The sequence below is a fragment of the Etheostoma cragini genome, chromosome 4 (genome assembly GCF_013103735.1).
Source record: "Etheostoma cragini isolate CJK2018 chromosome 4, CSU_Ecrag_1.0, whole genome shotgun sequence".
Lineage (NCBI taxonomy): Eukaryota > Metazoa > Chordata > Actinopteri > Perciformes > Percidae > Etheostoma > Etheostoma cragini.
The window spans coordinates 19,318,386-19,342,278 of NC_048410.1; the positions used below are offsets into that span (position 1 = coordinate 19,318,386).

Genomic DNA, 23,893 nt, shown 5'->3' on the forward strand with positions numbered 1-23,893 from the left:
CACAACAGCAGGAACGGAGCCAGCAGCTCAGACACACACAAACAAACAAACAAACAAACAAACAAAAAAATAGACAGACAGCAGTCATAGGACCCCACTTTGAGAACCCCTGCCATACTACATGCCAAAACATTAGGGTTGCACCATTGAGAAAATGTCATGATTCATTATCAATTTTTAGGCTTGATTCGAAAATATTTTTTCTCAATTAAAAAAAAATTCAAAGTATTACTTTTTCCATGTTATAGTATACATGGCATTACAAAAATAATTATTTAAAAAAAAAATATGAATCGATTTTTGGAATTGTATCAACTGATTTTGAACCGGTAGAGCTTGAATAGATTCCTGAATGTGAATCGATTTCTTTGCAAACCACTAATAATATTCCCATATCTGTTAGTACTTTTCTATTAGTACTATCATTAAAGAAGTGTGTTAGGGTCATCCTCAAAGACATTGATTATACGGCCAAAACACCAGTTAATGCCGTGAAGCTTTTGGTTTTTTTAACATGCCAAAACTAATTGAATGGGGTACAGTACTACTGCACATTGTCGTCAGAAAGGTTGTGGGAATCTGGATGAAGTTAAACTTGAAGTCCCATCCAACTGACGTCTGGCTTATACAAAACTATCCACAAAATAACCTCATATCCTGGCCTGGAAAATATTGCTGGAAATAAAACAAAAAATCATTTTTTTCCTTCCAAAAGCTCTGATTAGATAACAGAGATCTAATTTCTGTTACATTCTGCATGAACACAACTCTATTTCAGCGTAACTTAAATAATCTAGGTCCATGATAAACAATAAAGTGGTGTGAAGGTAAAAAAACATAATCAGGATGAGTGACAACAGCAGCACTAGATAAACACTAGCCTGTTACTGTTCACTTCCTCTGCTGGAACACCCAGCTATTAATCTCCATAATATACTGACTGGTGGTGCATACTGTACACAAAGCTCTCCCGCATGTATGTACGTACATTAAGAAATTGGTGTTTTTACATTCTCATTCACGTGGGTGCCCCTTGTGTGTTTGCGTTTGTGCGCATAGATTCAACACATAAAGCTACTGTATGTAAACTCTTATTCACATATGAGTCTGGAAAAGCAATCAGAAGGTGACAGTTGTATCTTATAGTCTATTGGAAGCAGAAGTCAGATATATTATACATTTATAAAAATAAAAAAAAATGATGTGCTGGAAACCAGAGTGAGACAGATGAACTGCAGGCAGCACAGACACACTGGCCACCACCAAACAGCCTGATATTTGGTTTTAAGGCAGGAATGCAATAAAAATATATGCATTGGTGCTGAATTGCTTTCTCAATGAGAGCGGGTGGGTGCTGATGCATTAGTTGAGATGAAATAGATTTGAGTTGTGATGTGTGATGCATCTGAAAATGAGAGTGATGTCAAAGAAAGAGCAAGCATGCAAGAGTGACGTTTAAATAGTGAGAGAGATGACTCATTTCACATTTATCAATGTTTCTGTCGCTCGCTTTTATTTCTATGAATGCATATTTTATGTTGTGTTTTGTCGTTTGATTTTTTTTCATGTCTGGGTGAAATATTAGTTTTTTGTTTTCAATCTTGGGTCTGTCTGAATCACTTTGTATAAACAATGTTTAATAAGGCTTATGAAAATCAAATGATCTGCCTTTAAGGCAACATACTGCAGTTACTAGGTGGGGTGTGAATGTGCTCACAGGTATAAGGTGTGTATAGTGAGAAAGTGGGAGAGTGTCTGTGCATGATGATGGCCTCCTTTATCATGTCATACAGCAGTGCACACAGTGACGCATTCAAGTGCATCAACACTGAGGCAAATTCAGAATCCATTTCTCTCTTCTGAAAGATTTCTTTTTTTTGCTCAATGCTTGAAATGGAAAATGAACGATCAGACAATATGACAAACAGCAACAAACCCCATTTTCTTAGAAGCTCTCACCAACAACAACTGCACACTTTTAATGAGACAGTATCTCTCGGTTAATGCAGTCATTTTCATGTTAGGGAAAATGTAAAATGCAGTTTTAGGTTGTATTATGTTGTTTTATCATGTATAACATTTTATCATGTTATACAGTTATGTTTTGTAATTCATGTATGTATGTATGTATGTATGTATGTCTGTATGTGAACTAACTCCTTTATCACATTACTATCTGTCATATATAAGGGAATGCTGACTGACAGACAGACCGACAGACATACACACACGCACACACAAATGCAAACACATTAATGAGCCAGTTCAATCTCAATCCCTGCCTGCTAATAGATTGATGGCTAAAACATTCGGTCCTTAAAAACAAGAGCACTAATTAACACCAAAACAACAAACAAAGGGCTTTTAAAAGCGTTAACTTATTAACATACTGTAATTACCAGATAACCTTTTGGACAGATTCATTTACACAGGGGAGAGACAAAATAATGACAAAACCCCCTAAATGCCACATTAACTCTGTTATTACAATTATTATAAACACTGGTAAAATGTCAATTAGCTGATTGATTTATCACCTATAAAAGAGGTCTGGCATTAGCACTTTCATATGCGGGTTTAAAAGACAGCTAAAAGCGCTCCATAGTAATAAATCAGGTCGCATGCTGGCGAGCATTCACTAGTTAGCACTGAACACAAAGAACAGCTGAATCTGATGAGTATGTCAGTAGTTTTGCAAATATTTCATCATAAAATATTGGCCAATTGACCTGATGATGGCACTAGATAAAAGATCTGGGGATCGTTAAAAACAATTCAATTCAATGTGAGGAAAACATGACAGTCTAAACCAAATTTCCGTTAGTTGTTTGGACTGTACAAAATAATGAACATAAAAATGGTAGATGTAATAAACTCAGGCTTCAGATTACACATTTTTGGTCGGCGTAAACTCGTTTTGTCAGTCACTACTTAAAAAGTACGGACAATGAAGAATTGTTTATTCATTATTTCTTATATTTGTATTAGAGTGGTATGAGTAAAAAAAACAAAAAAACAAAAACAAAAACAAACTAAACTAAACTAAAGATATTTCAGTCTGGACAGACAGACTGACGGCACGACACTAGCATGGCTAAAGATGAAGAAAATCTGAAAATCCCAACATTTGATAAGCTGGAACAAATCATTTATAGTTGATAAATGAATTTAACAATGAATAGAACCTCAAGTTTGTTGATTATTTTCTGTTGATTGACTAATCGATTGAGAAGTTGTGTAAATTGGTCAAATACACACACCTCTGCAGATGTAATTGCAGTGGTAGTTTAGTTACACCAAAGTTTAAGACTTTTACATGAACAGATCAGGTTATTTTTCATCCAGCAGATCTCATTAGCAGCATGTAGACTCCCACTTAATGACCAATGGCACTTGAAAATGCACAACTTCTTTACTTTTATCTCACCCATGGCATATGAGTTTTCTGATAAAAGGAAATAGGATCATAGAGAATATATCGTACAAACCCTGACAGGGAAGAGCCAGGGATGAAACGTTTTCTTGCATCACACAAACAGATCCATTGGTACTAAGAGACGCAGAGAAAGAGGGGAGAGAAAGTTAAATAGAGTTGGAGCTGGCGACACAAACCATGAATGTGATCCTTATCTGTCTGTACCACCACCCTATGGGGCTGAGCAAGCGCACAAACACACAAATCTTTAAAAAGCAATCCATTACTTTGAAGGGTCACCATGGTGATTATCTACCACCACAAAAAGTCAGTAATACAACCATGCAGAAATCTCATGCATGTCTTCCTGGGCAGATCCCATAAATTCCCACTCAGGGAGGGGATGGAGCTGGACGAGATGCTTCCCAAACGATAAAAGATACATAAACAAACAACAGCGCAGGAAAAGAAACCCACCCTTCCTTCCGGTTATCTTACTGTGCCTCGACAATACTGTACATGAGTGTGGTTGATAGTGTGTCAGAGACGGAAACAAATCCCGAGTGAATGAACTTTGACTATACTGTTATATTATTTAGGTCATACATTTCCTGAACTCTGATTACTGATAAGTGGTTATAGACAAACTGTAATGTGTGCTCCGAAGGGAAGCCTGGTTCATGAATATCATGAATACTGATATACTGTTAAGGATTCTAGTTTTCTATGGCTGCTCTTATTAAAACTGTAAATCCACTTTACACTTGAGATTTCCGCAGAGGATATCATGCATCTTCTTGTCACTAAAAAAAAAGATCTTAAAAGTCACTAGTTTATTATATTCATGCTTTTACACATCTGTAAAATATATATATTTTTGCATGAGACCTTGCAGGTATTAAACAAGTCAGGTGTAATGGTATGTCTGACAGAAACACACAAAGCTTTTGATGGAGCAACTATATCACCAAGGAATGCCGTGTCAAAGTATATTCCTGGAGAGACATGACTTACCCTCTAACAGAAGTCAGGAAAATATATGACCACATTCCCTCAAATTTACAGAAGAGTCATTCACTAGTTATGTTCTCATCAAAGCTCACACATCTCTTTTCACGATCGGTTCTCCTCCAAAGACACCAACCTATAGGATTACAGCACATATTGCAATTGCAGCATTACACCTAATCTCAAACTATGGTGAATCAATATTATACTTACTGCTCAACCTAATCTCAAATCATCGGTCTGTTTGTCTGCTGCCACATCAGTACCACTAAATCAAAGTTCAAAACATGACCCCTACATGCAATGCCATTTAAATGTAGGAAAGGAACCGATGATTCAAGAATTATTTTTTACAAGTTGAATTTCAACTTTACAGTAGGTTCTATTTCACACAAACCCTACTATTGTTTTATTTTTCAACTCAGCCACAGAGAAACAAAACAGAGCTGTTGCAAATTCAAAACACTTTGTCGTTGAAAAAGGAGTATGCATATTGTGTTATACTTTATGTTTTTAGTGTAATCTTTACCTCCCACGTGCCAGTAACTGAATTTTAGGCTCTGTGATTAGAGGTTTCTTGGCAAAATCTGGGTCAAGTTAACCTCTCACTTCAGTTTTTTTGTAGGCTATACAACTATTAAACATTCATTGCAAAGGGCCACAGGTTTTCTTTTTATCAATATACTGTTACACAGTTATTGCCTTGTAATTAGGATTCTTTAATTCACCACTGCACCTAAAGTGTAAATCAATATGAGAGCTGCACTACAACATCTGTGGTTATAGATCAGCATCCCAACAACAACGACAACAAAGAATATCTGTTAATGTGACTGTAATGTTTATTGACAGCAAAGGGCCATATTATTCAGATTATCTCAACACAGCTGCACAGACAGTCGAGTTTCAACAGTAAACGAAAGAAACTGAGTCAACGTGAGAACTTCAGAGATTGAATGTTAAATAATTGTCCTTTTCAAAAGGCCTGCTTTGTGCTTTCATCTATCACACCACACAGAGAGTTCTCATAAATCATATCAGCTCCTATTGGGGAATTGAGTCCTTTATACAAATCTTCAATCTTTGTCCCTACACAGATAATAATCTTTCAGAGTTCATTTTAAGGATTTTTAAGTTTGTATGAGCCTAGAGGCAAATAATAGATGAGGGAGCCTCATATCACAGCATTTTGCATGCACAGATCTTAAGAATTTTAACACGGCAAATAACACATGCATGTCTCTTGTCATGGAAAAGAACCCCATTTGTCAGTGAGTGTACAGTTAATATCATTTATGTTCTTATTGTTAAGGTTTAGCTCAGGATGCTGACTCATTCCCCTGTAGGCTCATATCTCACAGCCAGTGATCACTGAAAAGGGAGAACGACCGGTAAGTGAGGATTAAGTAAAGTTTGTGATATAAGGGCGGCTGTGACGCAGTTAGTCCAAGTGGAGAATTGATTTTCTCTCCTAAGTATCTCTCTTTGCTGCATTGAAGAGCCACATATTTGTTGTACAGCAGTAACATCTGCCACAGAATTCTTTACATCTCGTCTCATGTCAATTGTGGTTTATTATCCCTCTAAAACAGTGATAAGATCATAATGCACTGAAGGCAACAGTGATATGTCTTTTGTACACTATAAATCCTCCGTGACTTGGTTCAATTAAATGCTGAACTGAATTTTGAATTCTTCTCACTTTAATGAAAGAGGATAAAGGCATTTTTGGAGGAAGTTTTGGAAAAAGCACTTTTTTCGGCATCATTGAGTTAACTCAGAGCAAGTGAAAAGAAACCCTGTCAATATTTGTGGTGTGCTTTGAACCAGCATTTATTATCAACCGGTAGCAATTTAAGTCTTCTGTCTTCTACACTCAACATTTGGACCCTTCATGTTCTTAAAAGATACTTTAATATATAATAGTTTACTATAAAAAAAAAACACAGTATAAACTAATACCAAAGTCATTCCTATTAATGTCCTATCACTTATGACCCACTAGAAGTGTGTGGTGTCTGTACCTGCAGAGAGCTTTTTTGATTCCTTTTTTTTGTGTTTGGGGCGTTTACCAGTGTCAGCTAAGAGTCCTTCGGCCCCCAAGTGGGTGTGCAGGGAGTTCAGCCTGTTCCAGTTCCCAATACCGCCGCTTTGTCAAGAGACTTGGCCTCTGATGCCAATGCACCTCAATCTTCACTATAACTACTGTTTTCAATTGTTAACAAATCAAAACAAACTCTTACTAAAATTTCCATTATTTTACTTTCCTTAAGATAGGAGAAAGAGGGTTTTCTGGAAGCTTTTAACCCCAATACAATACACGCAGAGAAGTATTCTTAGATGCTAACCGTGTTTGTTAAGAAACTTAATTAAATGACATTTGTGAACACTCACTCAGCAGGATATTTATTCAAAGATTTTTAATCATGAGACTCCAAGTCAGAAGAAACATGATTATATGCAAGTTCTTAAGTAGGTCTGAACATTTTAAATTGGCTTAAACATGACACTTAAGCGTGATTACACCATTAAAATTATTTTAGCATTTTGATACACAAAATGATCTAGAGGCCACTCTGTTCTTTAAATGTCTCATTCTGGTTGCAATACTGAGGTAACTGATTGAAATACTGCTACTATTCATTTCTGTGATTTTAAGGTTTTGCCATGACCCCCATTTAAACTATTCACTGATTCACTGCCAAAGGTAAAAAGCTGATCATGTAGGACACACATCAGTGTGCATCAGTTCCCACAAAATAGATACTTTATTCTTCAGACGGTCAAATGGCCCGAAACATAACAAACAGTGCAGCAGTTTGCAGAAAATAACATAATTACGTTCAAAACACTCTTTAGGCAAGATAGCCTTCTCTGACTTTCTGTTGGCTATGAAGAAAGTAGGCCACTTGGCACGTCCATAAGTAGCAACTAAATGACATTGGTTTTAGTAGGACGTTGGGAGAGAAGATCACTGATATAATTAGCATTCCACTGTGTGTTATAATTATCCTCCACACGATGAGCTATTAAGGGAATTTAATTGTATGTTACACTGCTTTAACATATGTAGTTAGATGGCACAGTAGGAAAGGCAATTGGAAGACACAACAAACTGTAGATTGGAATGCAGCAGAAGAAACATGCTCCAATGATCTCATGTGTCAATTTGAAAAGATAATTGGAACTCGCTCTCAAAGCAAGACAGAGTTAAAGCGTTCTTATTAATGTAATTAACAGACAAATCTGACATTGTTGACACATTAACAAATCCCAGATGTTGTTTTGTGGTCCACAAACCTTAGTTGGCACTATCAAGAAATATGAATAATAAAGCTCATATAAAGACAAACACTTGATCAGACTTACACCAAGTCCATTAACTTAACACTGTATGGATTCCTTTTAAGCTCTAAGGCAAAGCTGTTAATCTATCTTCAAACTAAATAGGGTCAAAGATCACAAAGAAAGCTTTCATAAATAGCTGTTTTTTCAAATGTATTCCCCACATTCTTGACAGTAACATAGAGATACATTGTGATTGCATGTATGTACAAAGGCTAAAAGTCTACAACCACACGTGTTTTTCTGTGAGCTAAATACTATCGTCAGCAAGCTAACACGCTTACACTGACAATGCTAACATATTGTTTGGCAAACCAACATTGCCATCCCTAATATGCCGTTAGTGTGGCTTGAAAAAAGAGAATAAAGAAGATCAATGTTTACTGAGAGTTAATTGTAGCGGACCTAATATGAGACGCTGACACCAGGAACCAATCCAGGCTTCATAATCAGTCACATCAGTGCAGAGTCACATCCCATCAGATAGATAAACAGATGAAGAGAGGCAAAACCTGTTAAAAAAAACTCAATTTTACCAACATTTCAATTAAAACTCATCACTTCTCTAGCATTCTTCCAAACCTGAGGCCAAGCTGCCCTAAAATACAACATTAGCTCTTCTAATTGAGTTCCAACTGCTTCTTGCAGGTTTTAGAAACAGGATTTTTTGACATTATTAACTTTATGCCAAATAAGTAAACTAAAACAATTCAGAATTAATTTTCAAGTCAACCAAACAAGCAAATAATTTACAGGAGTAAAAAAAAGAACAACTTCTACATACATTTCTGAAAAGAGCATCAGTATTGCTGGTCTCAGCAATGTACTCAGCTCAGTTTTTTTACCCTAGTTCATGTGCTGTATATGTTTCGATTTAATATGAAACAGAATTTGGGTGTTTTTGAATTTTTCTAAAATCAACGTCTTGCCTTTACCAAAGACCTGCTTGGAAAAATGAGTAAGTAAAAAAAGTTAAATATAATCATACTAATTGTTTTCAATGTTTTGTACCTTGTGCTAATTTCATCATTGCCAAATGAAACAGACTTTGAAAGTTTTTTGACAGTTTTTGAAATAAATATAAAAAAGAATAACTCAAAACGTTTTTTACCCTTGTTCATGCATTGCATATGTGTAGATGTGAAATGAAACAGAATTTGGGTGTTTGACTGTTTTTGAATTATGCAGCAGTGCTCTATCCAATTACCTCCAGTATGCTCACTAAAAGGAATTATGATAGCAGACAATTACTGATTGTAGTGAAAGAGGAAAAATGAAGAGTAAGACAAACTGCCTGTGAGATAAAGGCATTGTGTCACTGAAGGCAGTGTCAGTTGGGGCTGAAGACAACAAGTTTAAAAAGATCAAAAAAATCTGGGGGTGTGGAGTTAGAAAGAAGTGATCCTACCAGGCCTCAGCCAGCTTGTTGTCTCTGCTCAAGGCTACATCAGCCGTTACTACTGTAGCATAACAGACCTCAATCTCCGCATTGTGGCGGCAGGTTTTGACAAGGGAAAAGAATGCATAGAATTAAAAAGATCATATCTCTGGTTCTTTTGCACAGATTTTGATCTTTTCTTTTACCTGTCATTGAGATTTTGGACATGTTATAAAAGTGCAAGGCTAACCAATGGAGTCCTTTAAAGTGTCTTTAGATGCATTTACTTTAACAGCCACTAGATGTTGGTTCCATAAATCAAAGAAATACAAAAACAAACAATTGTCAAATATTTATTTCACTACTTCTTATGTGTCTTGGTGGCATTTTGGCTTTAGGGGGTTCAGAGGCTTAAAAATATAGAGGTGTATTTTTGGCCTGTTGTGTGCCTTGATTGACAGCTCTTCAGGCTATAACCAGCTGCAGCGCTTGCCATTTGTTCATCCCAGCTCAGCTTGACTTCACTGCCCCCATTTTGATTTCATGGCTCCAGTAGTAGCTGATATAAACGGCAGAGAGTAGAATTGAGGTTAATATGGGTATTTTATCAAATCTGAATCTAGTACATAATCTGCTTTCTGACCCGGAGTTCTTTTAAATCCCTTATTAAATCTATATACAGTAGTTTTAGTTTTCAAGATGTATATGTCAAAAAAAGTAATATATATTCTATTTCATCACTATCATATTTGTCAAATATACACTTAACTAATGGTTCTGAAAGCTGTAATTATTGCATCAACGCCTTAAATTCAGCTGCCCAGGCCACAGGTCTTTCAACACATATATAAAGGTTACTGGTTAGCTGAGACCTAATCCTCGTTGGATAATCCAGAATCCTATCGTAGGATTTACAGTGTTTTGGAGGGCTTTTCATTTACTATGTGGGGGAGGTAGGTGGGCAGGTGGAGAGACATTTGAAAATGTTGAGGTGGGGGATCAGCAGGTTGCTGAACACTACAGGCTACCAGGGGATTGGCATCAGTGGATCAAGCCAAACTGTCATTTCAACGCCGTCGGCAGACTAGCATACAGGCACGCAGTCTTCAAACAGTCACTAATAAGGCAATGGTGGACGTGTGAGTTGTTCCCCTGTCTGCATAATAAAGTGAGCACTGAGCATTTGCTAGTGTGAACTTCCTAGGATAAAAGACGGAGCCTGAGTCATACGGTCGTTGGAGTCCATTTTTTTTAACAAAATGTTGGAGATAAAGTAAATGTTTCTTTGTTTGCTAGCTTGTTTTTTGTGTTTTTCTGAGAAATAAATTATGATAAAATTAGAAACATTGCACGCAAAATTGACTTCTTTTGCCTGCATCCACCACGAACTAGGGCAGGATGTCAGACTCAAGCCCACTCTTTGGTTTTTTATTGGTCTTGTGTCTTTGTTTGCTTCGGAACTGTCTTGGACTCGGCTATTGAGAACTGGTCAAGATGTTCTCGGCTACTGACTACGGACTCAGTGTTTGATTTTACTGACAAATGGCCAATACAAATATTATTATTTCAACACACACAGCACTTGAAATACTCTTTCTCATAACAGTTATTTTCGGACACTCCAAAAAAGTATTAGTCATCAACCTCAAATGATTCACACTCCCTTAACATATGACATCTATGTAACTTACTACTTACTTTTCACGTCAGCTGTAATAAAGAAACCTCTGTATCCGGGAAGTGGTCAATGTGTGGTGTTATCTTCCACATGTACACAATGATTATCTGAAATCTCAACACTGAGCGCTCTTTCCAATTTTCTTTTTTGTTTAGTTAATGGAGAGTTTATCATGTATATAAAATCTCTGTTATAAAATTATTCTCATAGAACTTTCCTAACATCCGTTTGGATCACAGCGTTTACTTCCACCCGTTTTACTTGAAGGCGAGTTAACCCAGCAGATATCCGACGGTCTCCCACATACTATGCCGTGCAGCAGCAGCACTGATGATGCAAAATGTGGGCCTTTTCGGCTGAGTAACTCGTGGCCATGTCCGCCTGGGCCTCTCCATGTCTGCCTCAGTTACCATGGAAATAGGAGTTAACTTGAGAGTTGGGGCTCTCCCAGTAGATTTGACTGATGTGGAAGAGGGGAGAAGAGGGAGGAGATATCACAGAGCTCGTTGGCAGACCACCGCTTAGTGTAGCACAGTTCACTAAAGACTACAGTGCATAATCTTAATAACAATAATGGTAAGTCTTGTCCTCTAAGTGAGCAGTTTGAAAAGAACGTAATGAACCAGGAATACACGCAGCTGAAAAGAATGAAATGAGGTCTGTACTGAAACTAGAGAACAGAGATAGTCAGTAAAGATCAATAAATGACTCTTTGTTGTTGTGTGACAGTTACAAGGCCAAGAAATTATGAAGCTAAATAAGCCAGAATTCTGATGTCCTGATGTCCACATTCCAGTGCATTCTGCTCTTTTAACCCCTTGACACAATATCACAAACATTTACACTCCACACAATATTGTACATACTTCAATCAATCACACTGCTTACAGTTTTGCATTTTTACTCTTTTATTATTGTTAATCCCAAATTAATGAATGAATGAATGTATGAATCAACCAGGATGAATCAGCCCCCTCTGCACAGGCTGAAGCATGCAAACCAACATGGTGAGGAGACAGCAGTGCCAGTGTGTGCCAGGCAGGGAAGTAAAGCCCGTAGACAGTCAGAGCAAGCGAGGGAGGGGAAAGTCACTGGCAGAGAGGAGAGAAAAAGGGCTGCCTCAAAACTGCCCTAATGATAGGAAATAAAAGATAGAAGAATGTCAATAGAAACAGCAACGATAATAAGGTTGGCAGACAGAGAAAAACACAGATTCTAAAATGCACTGATGCCAGGAGAATAAGACTAGTCCTCCTAATTACAGAAACTTTCAACAGACACTACCCACGCAAGGATACATTTTATCTGTGGTTGTAAGCCCTGTCATTGCCGAGGCCTTGCTCGGGGCATGAAGTGCCAAATCCCACTTAAGTAATCAACTGCTTGAAAATGCAACATCAAATCAATGCTGATGGCACATGAGGAAAAAACAAAAATGCAAAGAGCCTGTGGTGAAGGAGAGTTCAGCAGCTTCATTTTGTCACCAGGAAAGATGCAGGGGTAATAAAAATTGTTATACTCATCGTCAGTCTCATGATTGAAGGAATAAAGCATCCAGAAAAGCCATATGGTGGGTTATGATGTCAGTACATTAACTGCAGAATTTCTGCTTGTAGATTTCAATATCAGGAAACAGTAAGCCAATATGACACGTATGCTAGCTTTGTTCAACCAATAATGCAAAGATATTGAGGTACTATCATAAAAGACTAAGAAAACCAGAAGACGTTCATTCAGGAAGCTGGACGCAATAAATCAAGGGCCTTTTTGCTTAATCACATCAATCAACTAATTGATTAATCAACCAATTGTTTCAGCTATGTTTTACAAGACGACAGAAATCACAAAAACATAATTTAACTTAAAAAAAAGTGCACCATCTCAAACTGTGATGGTTATAAAATAAGATATGATACACTGAAAGCTGAGCTCAACAGACTGCAATGGCAAATAGACAAAAAATGCACATGGAAAAAAAAAAGTTGCGTTGAACAAAACGGAATTTTAGGGTTAGGGTTCCTCAAAAATACAAAGGTTATTTTGTAACTCATTTCTGTTGAATTCTGTGAAACCTCCAACATTTCTGTAGTTGGTTGTGTTGTTTGTACATTTCTGAGCCTGCGTTTTCTCACCTTATTGCATTTCTTTCTAAAGGCTGTGCTTGTTTTGTCTATAGCTGCAGTGCATTGACAGAGCTATAATTATTCATTTGTAGAGATCCTCACACACACAAACCTTTATCCTAACACACTGCTCGACCTGGTTGTGACGCATGATGCACAAGAGAGACTAGCCAGCTTGCACTACAGTTGTCAAAGGTCGGAGGTCACATCAGCTTAGCTGAGCATGTGAGTAAACAACCTCCAGATACGAATGGCCAGTTAGGGCTGAGCACAAACATACCGGTAAAGGTGCTTTAGAAATCGCTGTTTTTTTAAAAGAACTTGGGCATAACCAAGGTTTATATTGATCATATTTGTGTTTAGATACATTTTTTTTATGAGGTCAAGGTTAGATCACATACTAATCAAGCTATTATTCTCAGAAGATTTGTTTGGCCTTATAATCAATATGAATTAAATAGAAGAAAAGGAAAAGAAGAAAAGGACAAGTAGAAATAGTTTACATTAGGTTCTGGATGATAGAAAAAAGCCATTGAATCACTTGTCTAATAATCAGAACAAATGTTTTAGAGTATATGAAGACATTTGAAAGAAATGGTGCACAACATGCTTCAGGCGGCTTTTATCTGTTAAACCTGGTTAAAAGTTCATCCTTTTATGTCTGCTGGTGAAGTTTACCAATTCCCTTTTATCTTGGTCAGACATTATCATTGCAATATTACACAGAGAGGAGTAATACTGATCTTGTTGCAGAAAAAACTACACCATCACATTTACAACCAATGTGTTTATGAATAAATTGTTAACAAGAGCACAAAATACCTCATAGATCTATAGAGTTTTAATTTCACTCTCAATCTGCCCCATATTAAAGCATGTAACTTTAAAATGTGGGATACACAATTTCCCTCTGGGGAGAAAACCCCCCCAGGGTGCAAAAATTCCTGGAGGCTATTTTTTCATATTGCAGTACGAAATATATATTGCTATGTTAGGTTTTTACAATATTGTGCAGCTCTACCTCCTACATATAAAAAGCAGGAGTCAGAATGAACTGATGAGTGTGACAGAAAGAGCGGACATCACTACCAAAGGTCATCATTTTCTTGACAATCAGTTGTATCTAAAGTGATGTCCTTTTAATTGTGTTGCACTCATCTTCTTTTCTTTTTAATGCCACTCGGTTGCTGCTATATGCCTGGGAGCAGCTTAGCCTATCTAGGGCCTCTGAGGAAAAAGCCTCACCACTCTAATAAGACGGCTCAGGAAGACAAAAGCTCCTCCGAGACCTAATTGGCACACAAACTAGAAAGTGAAAAAAAAAAAAGTATACAAAAAACTACTTGCGAATTCTGCTTCTGAGAGGCGATACTCTCTGCTGGAGTATTTTTCCTTCCTGAAAGTGAAGAGTAATTTTTCCTCTGTATTTACATGGTGATGACATGGCGGTGGACCAAAAGTAAGCCACATGGCTAAAAATGGAATATGGATTTTAAGCGTGGCTTCTCAAACATCAAGTTATAAGTTATGATTTTAAGCTGGGGATAAGTGGTAATTAGTGAGCTGGGTGTTGCCATGAGAGTGAGTGAATAAATAGAGTCCAGCGGTGGAAAACACACAAAGCTGTAAAACCTTTTTGATAATTCAAGAGCTCAACCACGAATGATTTCTTAGTAAATAAGACTAGATTCACAGATCTGTAGCTCCCCCTGCAATCTGTTTCAGATTCAGAAGTTAAATAAAAAGATTTCTTTTGCACCAATGCCCTTGCATTTTACACTTTTTCACGATACATTTATAGTAATTTAGGTTGAACTCGCAATATGAACAACGGTTATGCGTATAAGAAATAGCTGACTAAAAACGACAAAAAATAATTGTGTCTAACCTAACACAACCTGACCATGGATAGACCAGGATTGAGTGTTATATATGTATGAACATCGCACCAAAACATCAATATCTAATAACAGGACTCAAAGTGTTGCTAATGTTCAGAAGTTTAGTTTAGCTATTTTTTACAAGAAATACAAGTATAACTGCTATAGAACTTAAATACAAATTTAAGGAACCATGAAAATGTATAAGCACAAACTTTTACACCATGTAGTAATACTTTCACTTAGAAATTGAACTGTATTAAATAAAAATACAAGCAGTGTGAAGCCATTTTAGGCACAAGTTTACTCAATCAGAAATTATCCTCAGATAGATCAAGAGCAGCCTGGGTTCAGTGCCTTGCTCAAGGACACTTTAAAAAACAACTGCGATTTCTTAATAACCTTTTCATCCATGCCGCTTTTCACCTGCCTGCAATCAGTTAATCAGTGGGATGATTCGATTCAACGAATGTTGACTATACCCGGTGGTCCTGACATGTGTGCCTTTTCAGAGTTAATTAGTGGAATTTCTTGCCTTATTAATTAAGTTGGGACCATCAGTTGTGTTGTGCAGAAGTCAGGTTGATACACAGCTGACAGCCCTATTGGAAAACTGTTAGAATTCATATTATGGCAAACACCAATCAGCTGAGTAAAGAGAAACAATTGGCCATCATTACTTTAAGAAATGATGGTCAGTCAGTCCGGAAACTTGCAAAAACGTTGAATGTGTCCCCAAGTGCGGTCGCAAAAACCATCAAGCACTACAACAAAACTGGCTCACATGAGGACCGCACCAGGAAAGGAAGACCAAAAGTGACTGACTTGACCTGATTCTGTTGTCTTAATTATTAATACTGAGCAGCTTTGCAAGTCATTCTGGACACAAATACAACATGAATGTAAACACTGTTATGGTTTTGTTTTTTGTCCTAATTTGGTAGTCTGTTTTTCTGTTTGGTATTTGGCTCCAGTTCCTGTTTTATTTTGACAGTCAAGTTTTCTGTCTTATCGAGTCTTTTGGTTTTCCCGCTCTTGTGATTGCCTTATGTTTTTTTTACCTTTTTCCCAGCTCCTCACCGTCACCTGCCTCTTGTTACCTCGTTACCCTGTGTATTTAGTCTCTGTGTTCCCCTTGTCCGTTGTCAGGTCTTTGCACTGTTTTCAGTTTGTTTAGTGCGTTCCTGCATTGATTCTACTGTTTTGTCTCTGAGTTTAGTTTTTAGATCCTGTTCTGTGGTTCTGAAATTAGTTTGTGCCTGTAGCTTTCTGGACTCAGTTTGGTATGTACTTTGTGTTCTTTTCCTGTAATAAATCCTCAAGCAAGAATACTTCCGCCTGCTCTTAGTATTTGGGTCCACCATTCCCTGCATGCATGTAACAAACATAAATGTCAATTTTGTAATTTTCTTTTTTAATTGTTCATGTGTTGTGCATGTTTTTTTTGAATTTGTAGAATCCAACATGAGTTGTATGACAACTTCATCAGACAACACTGCAGTGTTAAGAAGAAATGTCAGGTCAGTTCATACTGTGTGTGTGTGTATTGATTGTCCTTTCTGACCCTGATGGCTGTTCCTCTGCAGGATAGCTACTCTCGGGAAAGGAGAAAACCTATCAGTCTCAATAGCCAGAGAGCTGCACAGAGAGACACTGAGGTGCTTCACAATAATTCACAGCTATCAAACCTCATCACAGGGAGGGGGCAGAGAGTTCAGGACAGTGGCAGCCAGAGGGCAAAGAAATGGGCCCAGACTCAGGATGCATCCATTCCCATCAAATCCTCTTCTGCCTACTGTTCCCTTGTTTCTTATCCCCTCAGATCAAAGCCTCTTCTTTTATTTTAAACTAATGACATCTTAAATATTAACACAAACACTTTCTCAGCTTTTCCCTCTTCTATCTCACAACCACAACACATCTGCAGCTCGAGTACACATTGTGTCCTCTGCTGCCTTACTATATCTGCATCTCCTCACGGCCTGGTGAGTCTGCTCCCACAGCTTCCAGTGAGGAAGTTATAATGACAGGGACGTTGTAATTCAGAGAGGAAACACACACACACACACACTCACAGATGCGCACACACAAACGCACATTCCATTTGAACGCAAGCATGTAAATCTAGTATTGCACACCTGTTTTCTTCACACCTCCTAGTTTCAATAACACTATCTACTGTTTAAAGCGCCCATATCATTCATTTTCAGGTTCATAATTGTATTTTAAGGTTGTACCAGAATAGGCTTACATGGTTTCATTTTCCCAAAAACATTTTTGTTGTAGCGCACATTGCTGCTGCTCCTCTTTTCACTCTGTGAGACAGTCCCACTTTTATACTATCTTTGATGGAAGTCGTCCATTTGCAGTAGCTAGGCAATGATAACATCAGCTTGCTAACGGTTTTTCCTACTTTAGTCAGTGCAAGGCAGGATCAGCTGGGAGACTCCTTCTAAACATCATTTTTTATGATTTATAATTTATACTGTTTATTGATTCCCAGCAATAACAAGGGTGCACTTGTGGAATACCTGTGGAACGGGGACACGACAGTAGTTCTTTTGTAGATTATGGTGAACTAGTGTGTATGTGTTGTAGCAGTGTTTTGGCATTGAGAACGAGCTAGCATGCTACGGTTAGCCACCTCGGGAAAGAATCACAGGAAACACCTCACTTGATCAAACCATCAAGGATTAAGCAGACGTCAGACCAGCCAATCCAGCCTTTTATCTTATTATGGCTTCGAGGCTGGTGGAGTCTAAATCAATCCCACTCCCTCTTTCTGTTTTTACTTCTCATGCCCTCCCTTTCTCTTTTATGAAAAAGAGGTGATGGATGGCTCCTTTTATTTCTCAACATGTCTAACTTTTCACTGCTGGTATTGAGTATGTTAGTCATTATTCTTGCAGGTTAAGGGTCTCAATTTTACTTGTAACTTATACAAAATAATTTAAAAGTTAGTGTCTATCCCCTATTTTTCTAAGATGCTCAAACTCATTTCCATCATGTTCGACATTCATTTTATCTTGTATTTTTACATAACCTTTTTTAAATGATTGTGAGAGAATAAATGACACTATCAGATCATATTTTTGTAAAGGAAGCCCACAGCTTGTTTAGCAATTTGCTTTGAGCAGCATAGCATGTAGAATCATAATGCTTATTTGGACATGTGGAAACCAGAGGGGATGAGAGAGGCGATTATAAGGCTCCTGAGCGAGCCAGCAGCCACTGGAGCTGTGTGGGCAACACTACAACCTGTCTCGCTGGCTTTTCATTTCTCTGCCTCTTTCATGGTCACCCTCATTAAACAGCAATGATAGCAAATGTTTCTATGCCCAGGCACCGTCAGCAGTTAGGAGAACTGGCAAGCTTCTGCAGTTATCAGTGATGCTCAAAGTAGAGCTAAGACATCTGCTCCCAATGTGTCCAATGATGCACGCTAAGATACACTGGCTGATATATTTATTCAGATGTGTGAAAATTACATGAAATGTCAACAGCTGAAACTAACATGTTTATGTACATTACTGTAATTACTGGGCTTTACAGATATGGGGGTTTAAACTACCTTATTTATAACTGATGCCATCTTTAAGCATCAGAGACGTATTAATAATGGACTGTAGTTATGTTATTATTTTTTCATTTAGCTACATAAAAACAAAACAGAGAGTACAGCCATGCAGGCAGCTTTGTGAAGTTGTACTTGCTCACAATGACAACATGTTCATTTGTAGCATGAATACCATTTAGTATGTTCACCATCTTAGTTTGAGCATGTTAGCATACTAAGATTTTCTAAGAAGCACTAACCACAAAGGACAGGCAATACTAATGGAAAAGGCATTAGTTTTGCAGTTCTGAGGTCATCAACTTTAAAAATGTAACTGGTGATGGTGCTAAAGGAAAACTCAGGATCACCAAAGTTGTTTCAAATCATCCTGAGGGGACCAGAAATATGTGTTTCAAGGTTCATGACAATCCATCCAATATTTTTGAGATATTTCAGTCAAACTACAAATACCAGCATCGTAAATTGCAGGCAAGTTTACTGAAAAATTTAAATAAATGATTGTGTTATTTGTACATGTATTCAGCCTACTGTATCAATATGCAAACCCCTGCCCTCACACTAAACTATATTTTCCCATATTGATTGGCCAAGGCTACAGACTAAACAAAGACTAGTCAAGATACTCCTTTAAATCATGAAAATCACTTTTAATTTAGAAGTCGTCAAATATGTACACTCAAGAGCCCGATGGCCTTCAAAAGTTGAACAAGGGATTTTTGTTTTACTGAAAGTGCGTGCAACCTATGACTTCCTGTGTTTTGTCTGTCCTCTCAAGACTGAAAAAAAACAGCAAACCAAAGCTGCTCTTTGACATTAACTTTGCACTGAATGAATTCACAGAATTACTTGGAAGTATTGGTACATACATATCTCCTGGAACTGATAGTGAAGGGTATGTTGCAGGTTTCCGCCTCAAGTGGTTTTTCAAACTAAAGACTGACATGAACACCTGCAGCCACAACATCCTGGTTCAAAGGACCACCACACTAATTGGCTCAGCAGACTGGGAACTACACTCAGTGCAGCAGCGTACAACAACAAAAACCTTTTAATGCTTTTCAAACCATTTATAAAATCTCTCTGTAACGTATATGTTTGATTAGGCAACAACAACAACATAACTGATATACTTTTTTGTATTAAAAAAGGGCTTCTTTTTTTCACCCAATTAGGTGATATCTTTATTTTTTAGCACATCTTTATTTAGGTTACACATGATAAAAATCTAACAGGCAATCAAGACATCACAAAACCTTCCACCGACTCTTTCTCCAGCTGGGAATTATACGTGCAAGTTCAACGTCCATGTGTATATGTGTCAAAATCTGTAACCACAGCTTACACCAGCAAAGAATGTACAGTAGCACAGCCACGGACTGTATTTGTTATGATAAAAAAGTTCAATCTAATTTCAAGTTAAGAGTGAAGTTAGATGTCGTATCCAAATGAAAAGCAGCCTGTTATCATTCCTGCATCACCAACACACTGTTAGCTCTGCCACAGTGACCTAGGACTGTTTGTACTGGAGGAAAACAATGATTATCTCCAAATAGGCGGGCACCATCCGTAGAAATTTTAATTAAAAGACTGGCAGAGTTTCATCTCAGTGTGACAACTTCATTATTTAGCAATGATAAAACAGGCTTCTAGCAGAACAAATTCAGCTTGAACAGAACAAGTACCACTGGCAGTTTAAATGGCCAGGCCCAGTTAATCGTTTTCCTGACCTTGGCATTTTGATATCCAGCTGAAGTAGTGAGTTGAGGCTGAAATTAGAGTAATTATTCAAATGTGGCATCACTGAGCTTTGTGCTGGGTTTGACTCTCAGCCTATGAACAAAACCCCTGCACATATTTTCAGTGTGTTGCCTCGTTACGATGAGAATAAATCTACCGTGGTTCAACTGTGTGTGTGTCCAATTGTCACATGCGTTTAGAGCACTGTATAATTTATCGTTTTCACTACATCAAGCACATTTCCCCATAAATCTACACTTCTATTTTCCAATTTGTACATATCATAAATATTCTTTACTGCCCCTACCTTCATCTGAATCATTCCTGGACGATGCCTCTAGAAGTGCCACGCTGGCGGCAAAAGACACATGCCTCTTGGACTCTGCTTGATGGAGGTTGTTGGCATTGCGTCCCTTCTTGTCAGCCTTTCGCTTCTTGTTTTGCATCTCCTTCTCGTACACAGCCCATCTTTTCAGCTGCTGGGTACGCCTCTTCTGGGCGGCCCGCAGCCTTTCCAGACTGGGTACCTTGTCCAGCTGCTGCAGCTCCTGGATCAGCTCCAGATGGTTGGCCATGGCACTGGGTGGAGGGCCGGCAGTAGTGGATGGATTGTGGAGAGGTGAAGTTGGGGGAGAAAGTAGGATTCTAGCGAGGGCTGCACCTTCGACCGTGGCCTCCTCCCGTCATCATCATCATTCTCCTTCAGCAGTAAATGTCCTGAGTGAGGGGACAGAGAGAAAGACAGAGAGAGGACTGTTCATAAAAAGGTATCAGCCACACATTTTTAGTACTTGAAACTAGTACATCAGCAGATAAAATGTGGAAGCAGTTTGATGCAGGGCAACGTTTCTTGTAAATCTTCACAAAAAAAAAGAGACACTGAGGAAACATTGATATTCAAAAGTGAGCATTGGTCTGATGCACCACACCAAAGCACACAGAGATGCATATGTGTGGCCTAGTTCCTGTACGGAAGCTCAAGTTCAAAGAACCATGCAACCAAGCACTGACTTCCATTCTAAATAACCGTTTTCTTGTCACACGTTCCCATTCTCTGTCAGATGTAAATACAATCATACTTCTGTTCTACGACCACAGTCTGGTGAACACCCCCGTGAAATTGAAAAAGCAATATTTCCTTTGCTTAATTGTTCAATTTTCTTCCATTTACCTGGATGATATACACTCCATCAAGATGATGCCTTTAAGGGGTTCAGGAAATGGGACAAATGTATCTCTATGAGAATGAAAATAAAATTTTCCATTAGCTTTATGAGCTGCTATAGACCTCTATACCATCCTCGATCAAGGTTAACCACTTCCTGGATGCTACTCGTAGACGCCAGTATAATGAGAAACTGATGGCGAAAAAAGTACTAGAACAGTGAGTTGAAGTGAGTATATTTCATGTCAACAGTATGTATGGATTTCTTTACAAATGATCGTCTAGAGGGGAAAAAACAACTTCTATCAACATAACAGGTCAAAAACAGAACCATAAATGTTTAAAATGAACCTTAATAGAGTTAAAAAATAAATAAAAAACATTTAGTAGGTAGAAAATCCACAGTGACTGAGCACTTCCGTTGAACCACAATGCTAACAATGTACAGACATCGTATTACTGCAGTCAGAAAACGCTTAAACACATACCCAAAAAAAGCTTCAAAAATTAAACTATGCATGTTTTATGCATCAAATATGTTTTTACTTACTCTTTCATAAATGCTGAGGGAAATATTTCCCTCATGTCTGCAGCTCTTGCCTGATGAAAAGCTACACAACGCAATGTGCATCTAGTCAGCATGCCACGGACATTTTACATTTCCTTGGCAGCTCTACATCCTCTACCTAACTGCTAAAACGTGGACAGGAAACAAGCAGCATCACTTCCTACAGCAGTATCGCTTTCAGTCCTCAGTTTACCAGCTAAGCATATTTTTGGTGTTTCTGTGTGTAAGTGAACATTAGTTACTCAAAAAGGCATCCTAACACACAATTGAGACTGTCTTTTTTAAGACCTTTCCAAATTCTGGTCATTAATATCATTATAAATATTTAAAAGATCTATCATCAACATAGCTTGCTTGACACTGGATGTCAATAGACTTAACATAAATTTCTGTTCTTAATTTTAATAGATGTTATTAACACATTTTCTGCTTTTTATTACAATAAGTTTATTTTTTAATGTAAATCACAGTGTCTCAGGACACTGAATTGCAGTGAGAAGAGATACAATTTACATTTATAAAAACAACAATTCAATTTGAACGCTTATTCACAGAACATGCTGTAAATAAGAAACAACCAGAACACAATTACACTTTAAAACTCATTGGACTATGTAGCTCCAATGTAACATTCAAAGTACAATGTTTTAAAGGAGCAATCCAAGCATTAATATATGGTCATCATACCCAAGGTAATAATAATATAAATTCTTCTCAAATGTCTTGCATATATTCCAAAGCACTGATAGTTATCCCCAGAATAGTGTAATATTATCAACTGAGGTCATGAATATTGAAATATTCCTTTTTTTGTCATCTGTTCCTGACACATTATTCCTACTGATAGAAGCACATCCATTCAAGTAATGACATGGAACAACTGCCAGTGCTAAAACAGGAAACACACATGCTGGGTCAAAAGCAGTTCGGATGATGAGTAATATAAAGATAAAAGGTAATGAGCAGCACCATGTACAACTCATGTCTTTCATTTTTAATCTTAGACATTTTAAACAAACTGCATACTAATTGTTTTGCTCATATTAAAACTGCACCTATAAATGTTTGCTTAGTTGTAAAGTTGTTATTGCCTTAGTTATTCTGTGAAGTTAAGGTTTACTACTACGGTGAATTGCAGCCAAGAAGTCAGCCACCTTTCTTTGGTGCATAGGAGCTGAGTTCAGTGTAGAAAGTTATGAAATGATAAATGTTTCACAGAATCAACACACACACACACACATATACACACACACACTACTTTGCTCCAGAGTTACGAAATAAAAAACAGACATGATCATAGAAAAAAGGTTTTTCATGATTGAAAAAAGGACACCAAACAACAACTCAAACAAAGAGAAGTCTACCGTAGATTGTGTAAGTATCCAAGGTGCACAGGGTGCAGGAATACCCTAGGTGTCCTTTAGTCTACATCTTGGAGATGTTAGAGAATAACTGTATAACAATTAGGGCTGCGCAATACGAGAAAAATATGTGACAACATTGCTGAATATTGCGATAACAATGCATTCCAACATTCTTTTATTGAACAAATTCAACTGGACATAAAAGGCATCAATAAAATATATATATATATATAAAGTGCAGTTTTCCACAGATACCAGCAACTAACTCGAAAGTGCAATATTGCAGTATTTTGCTATGTTTATGGCGCAAGTTGACAGGCGATGGTAACTCATCTTTATTGTGCGGCTCTCTAGTGGAGCTGATCTAGAAAAAGCCATTTAGCAAACTGGGTCAACGAACAACTATGACCCTAAACCGCTGACCTTTATAAAACCTTTTATGAAATGCTTTATTTTATATTGTTTTATAACATGCTGAGTTTTAAAAGTTTCCTCTGATGCCCCGTGAAGGCTCTCATTCACGCCTCTCTCTCTCTCTCTCTCTCTCTCTCTCTCTCTCTCTCTCTCTCTCTCTCTCTCTCTCTCTCTCTCTCTCTCTCTCTCTCTCTCTCTCTCTCTCTCTCTCTCTCTCTCTCTCTCTCTCTCTCTGAGATGT

General features: G+C 37.7%; 1 protein-coding gene across 3 annotated transcripts in view; it reads right to left on the reverse strand.

Annotated features, from left to right (window-relative positions):
* The window catches only part of ppp1r16b (protein phosphatase 1, regulatory subunit 16B), a 76,900-nt gene that overhangs the window by 29,141 nt on the left and 23,866 nt on the right, over positions 1-23,893 (reverse strand). For 2 of the 3 annotated variants that reach the window (XM_034869319.1, XM_034869320.1), the window contains exon 2: positions 20,449-20,858. In XM_034869319.1, coding sequence (XP_034725210.1) covers positions 20,449-20,716 — 268 coding nt within the window. In that variant the 5' untranslated portion in view covers positions 20,717-20,858. Of the gene's footprint in view, positions 1-20,448; positions 20,859-21,856; positions 21,879-23,893 lie in introns of those variants that run through there. The other variant, XM_034869321.1, reaches the window with a different exon arrangement.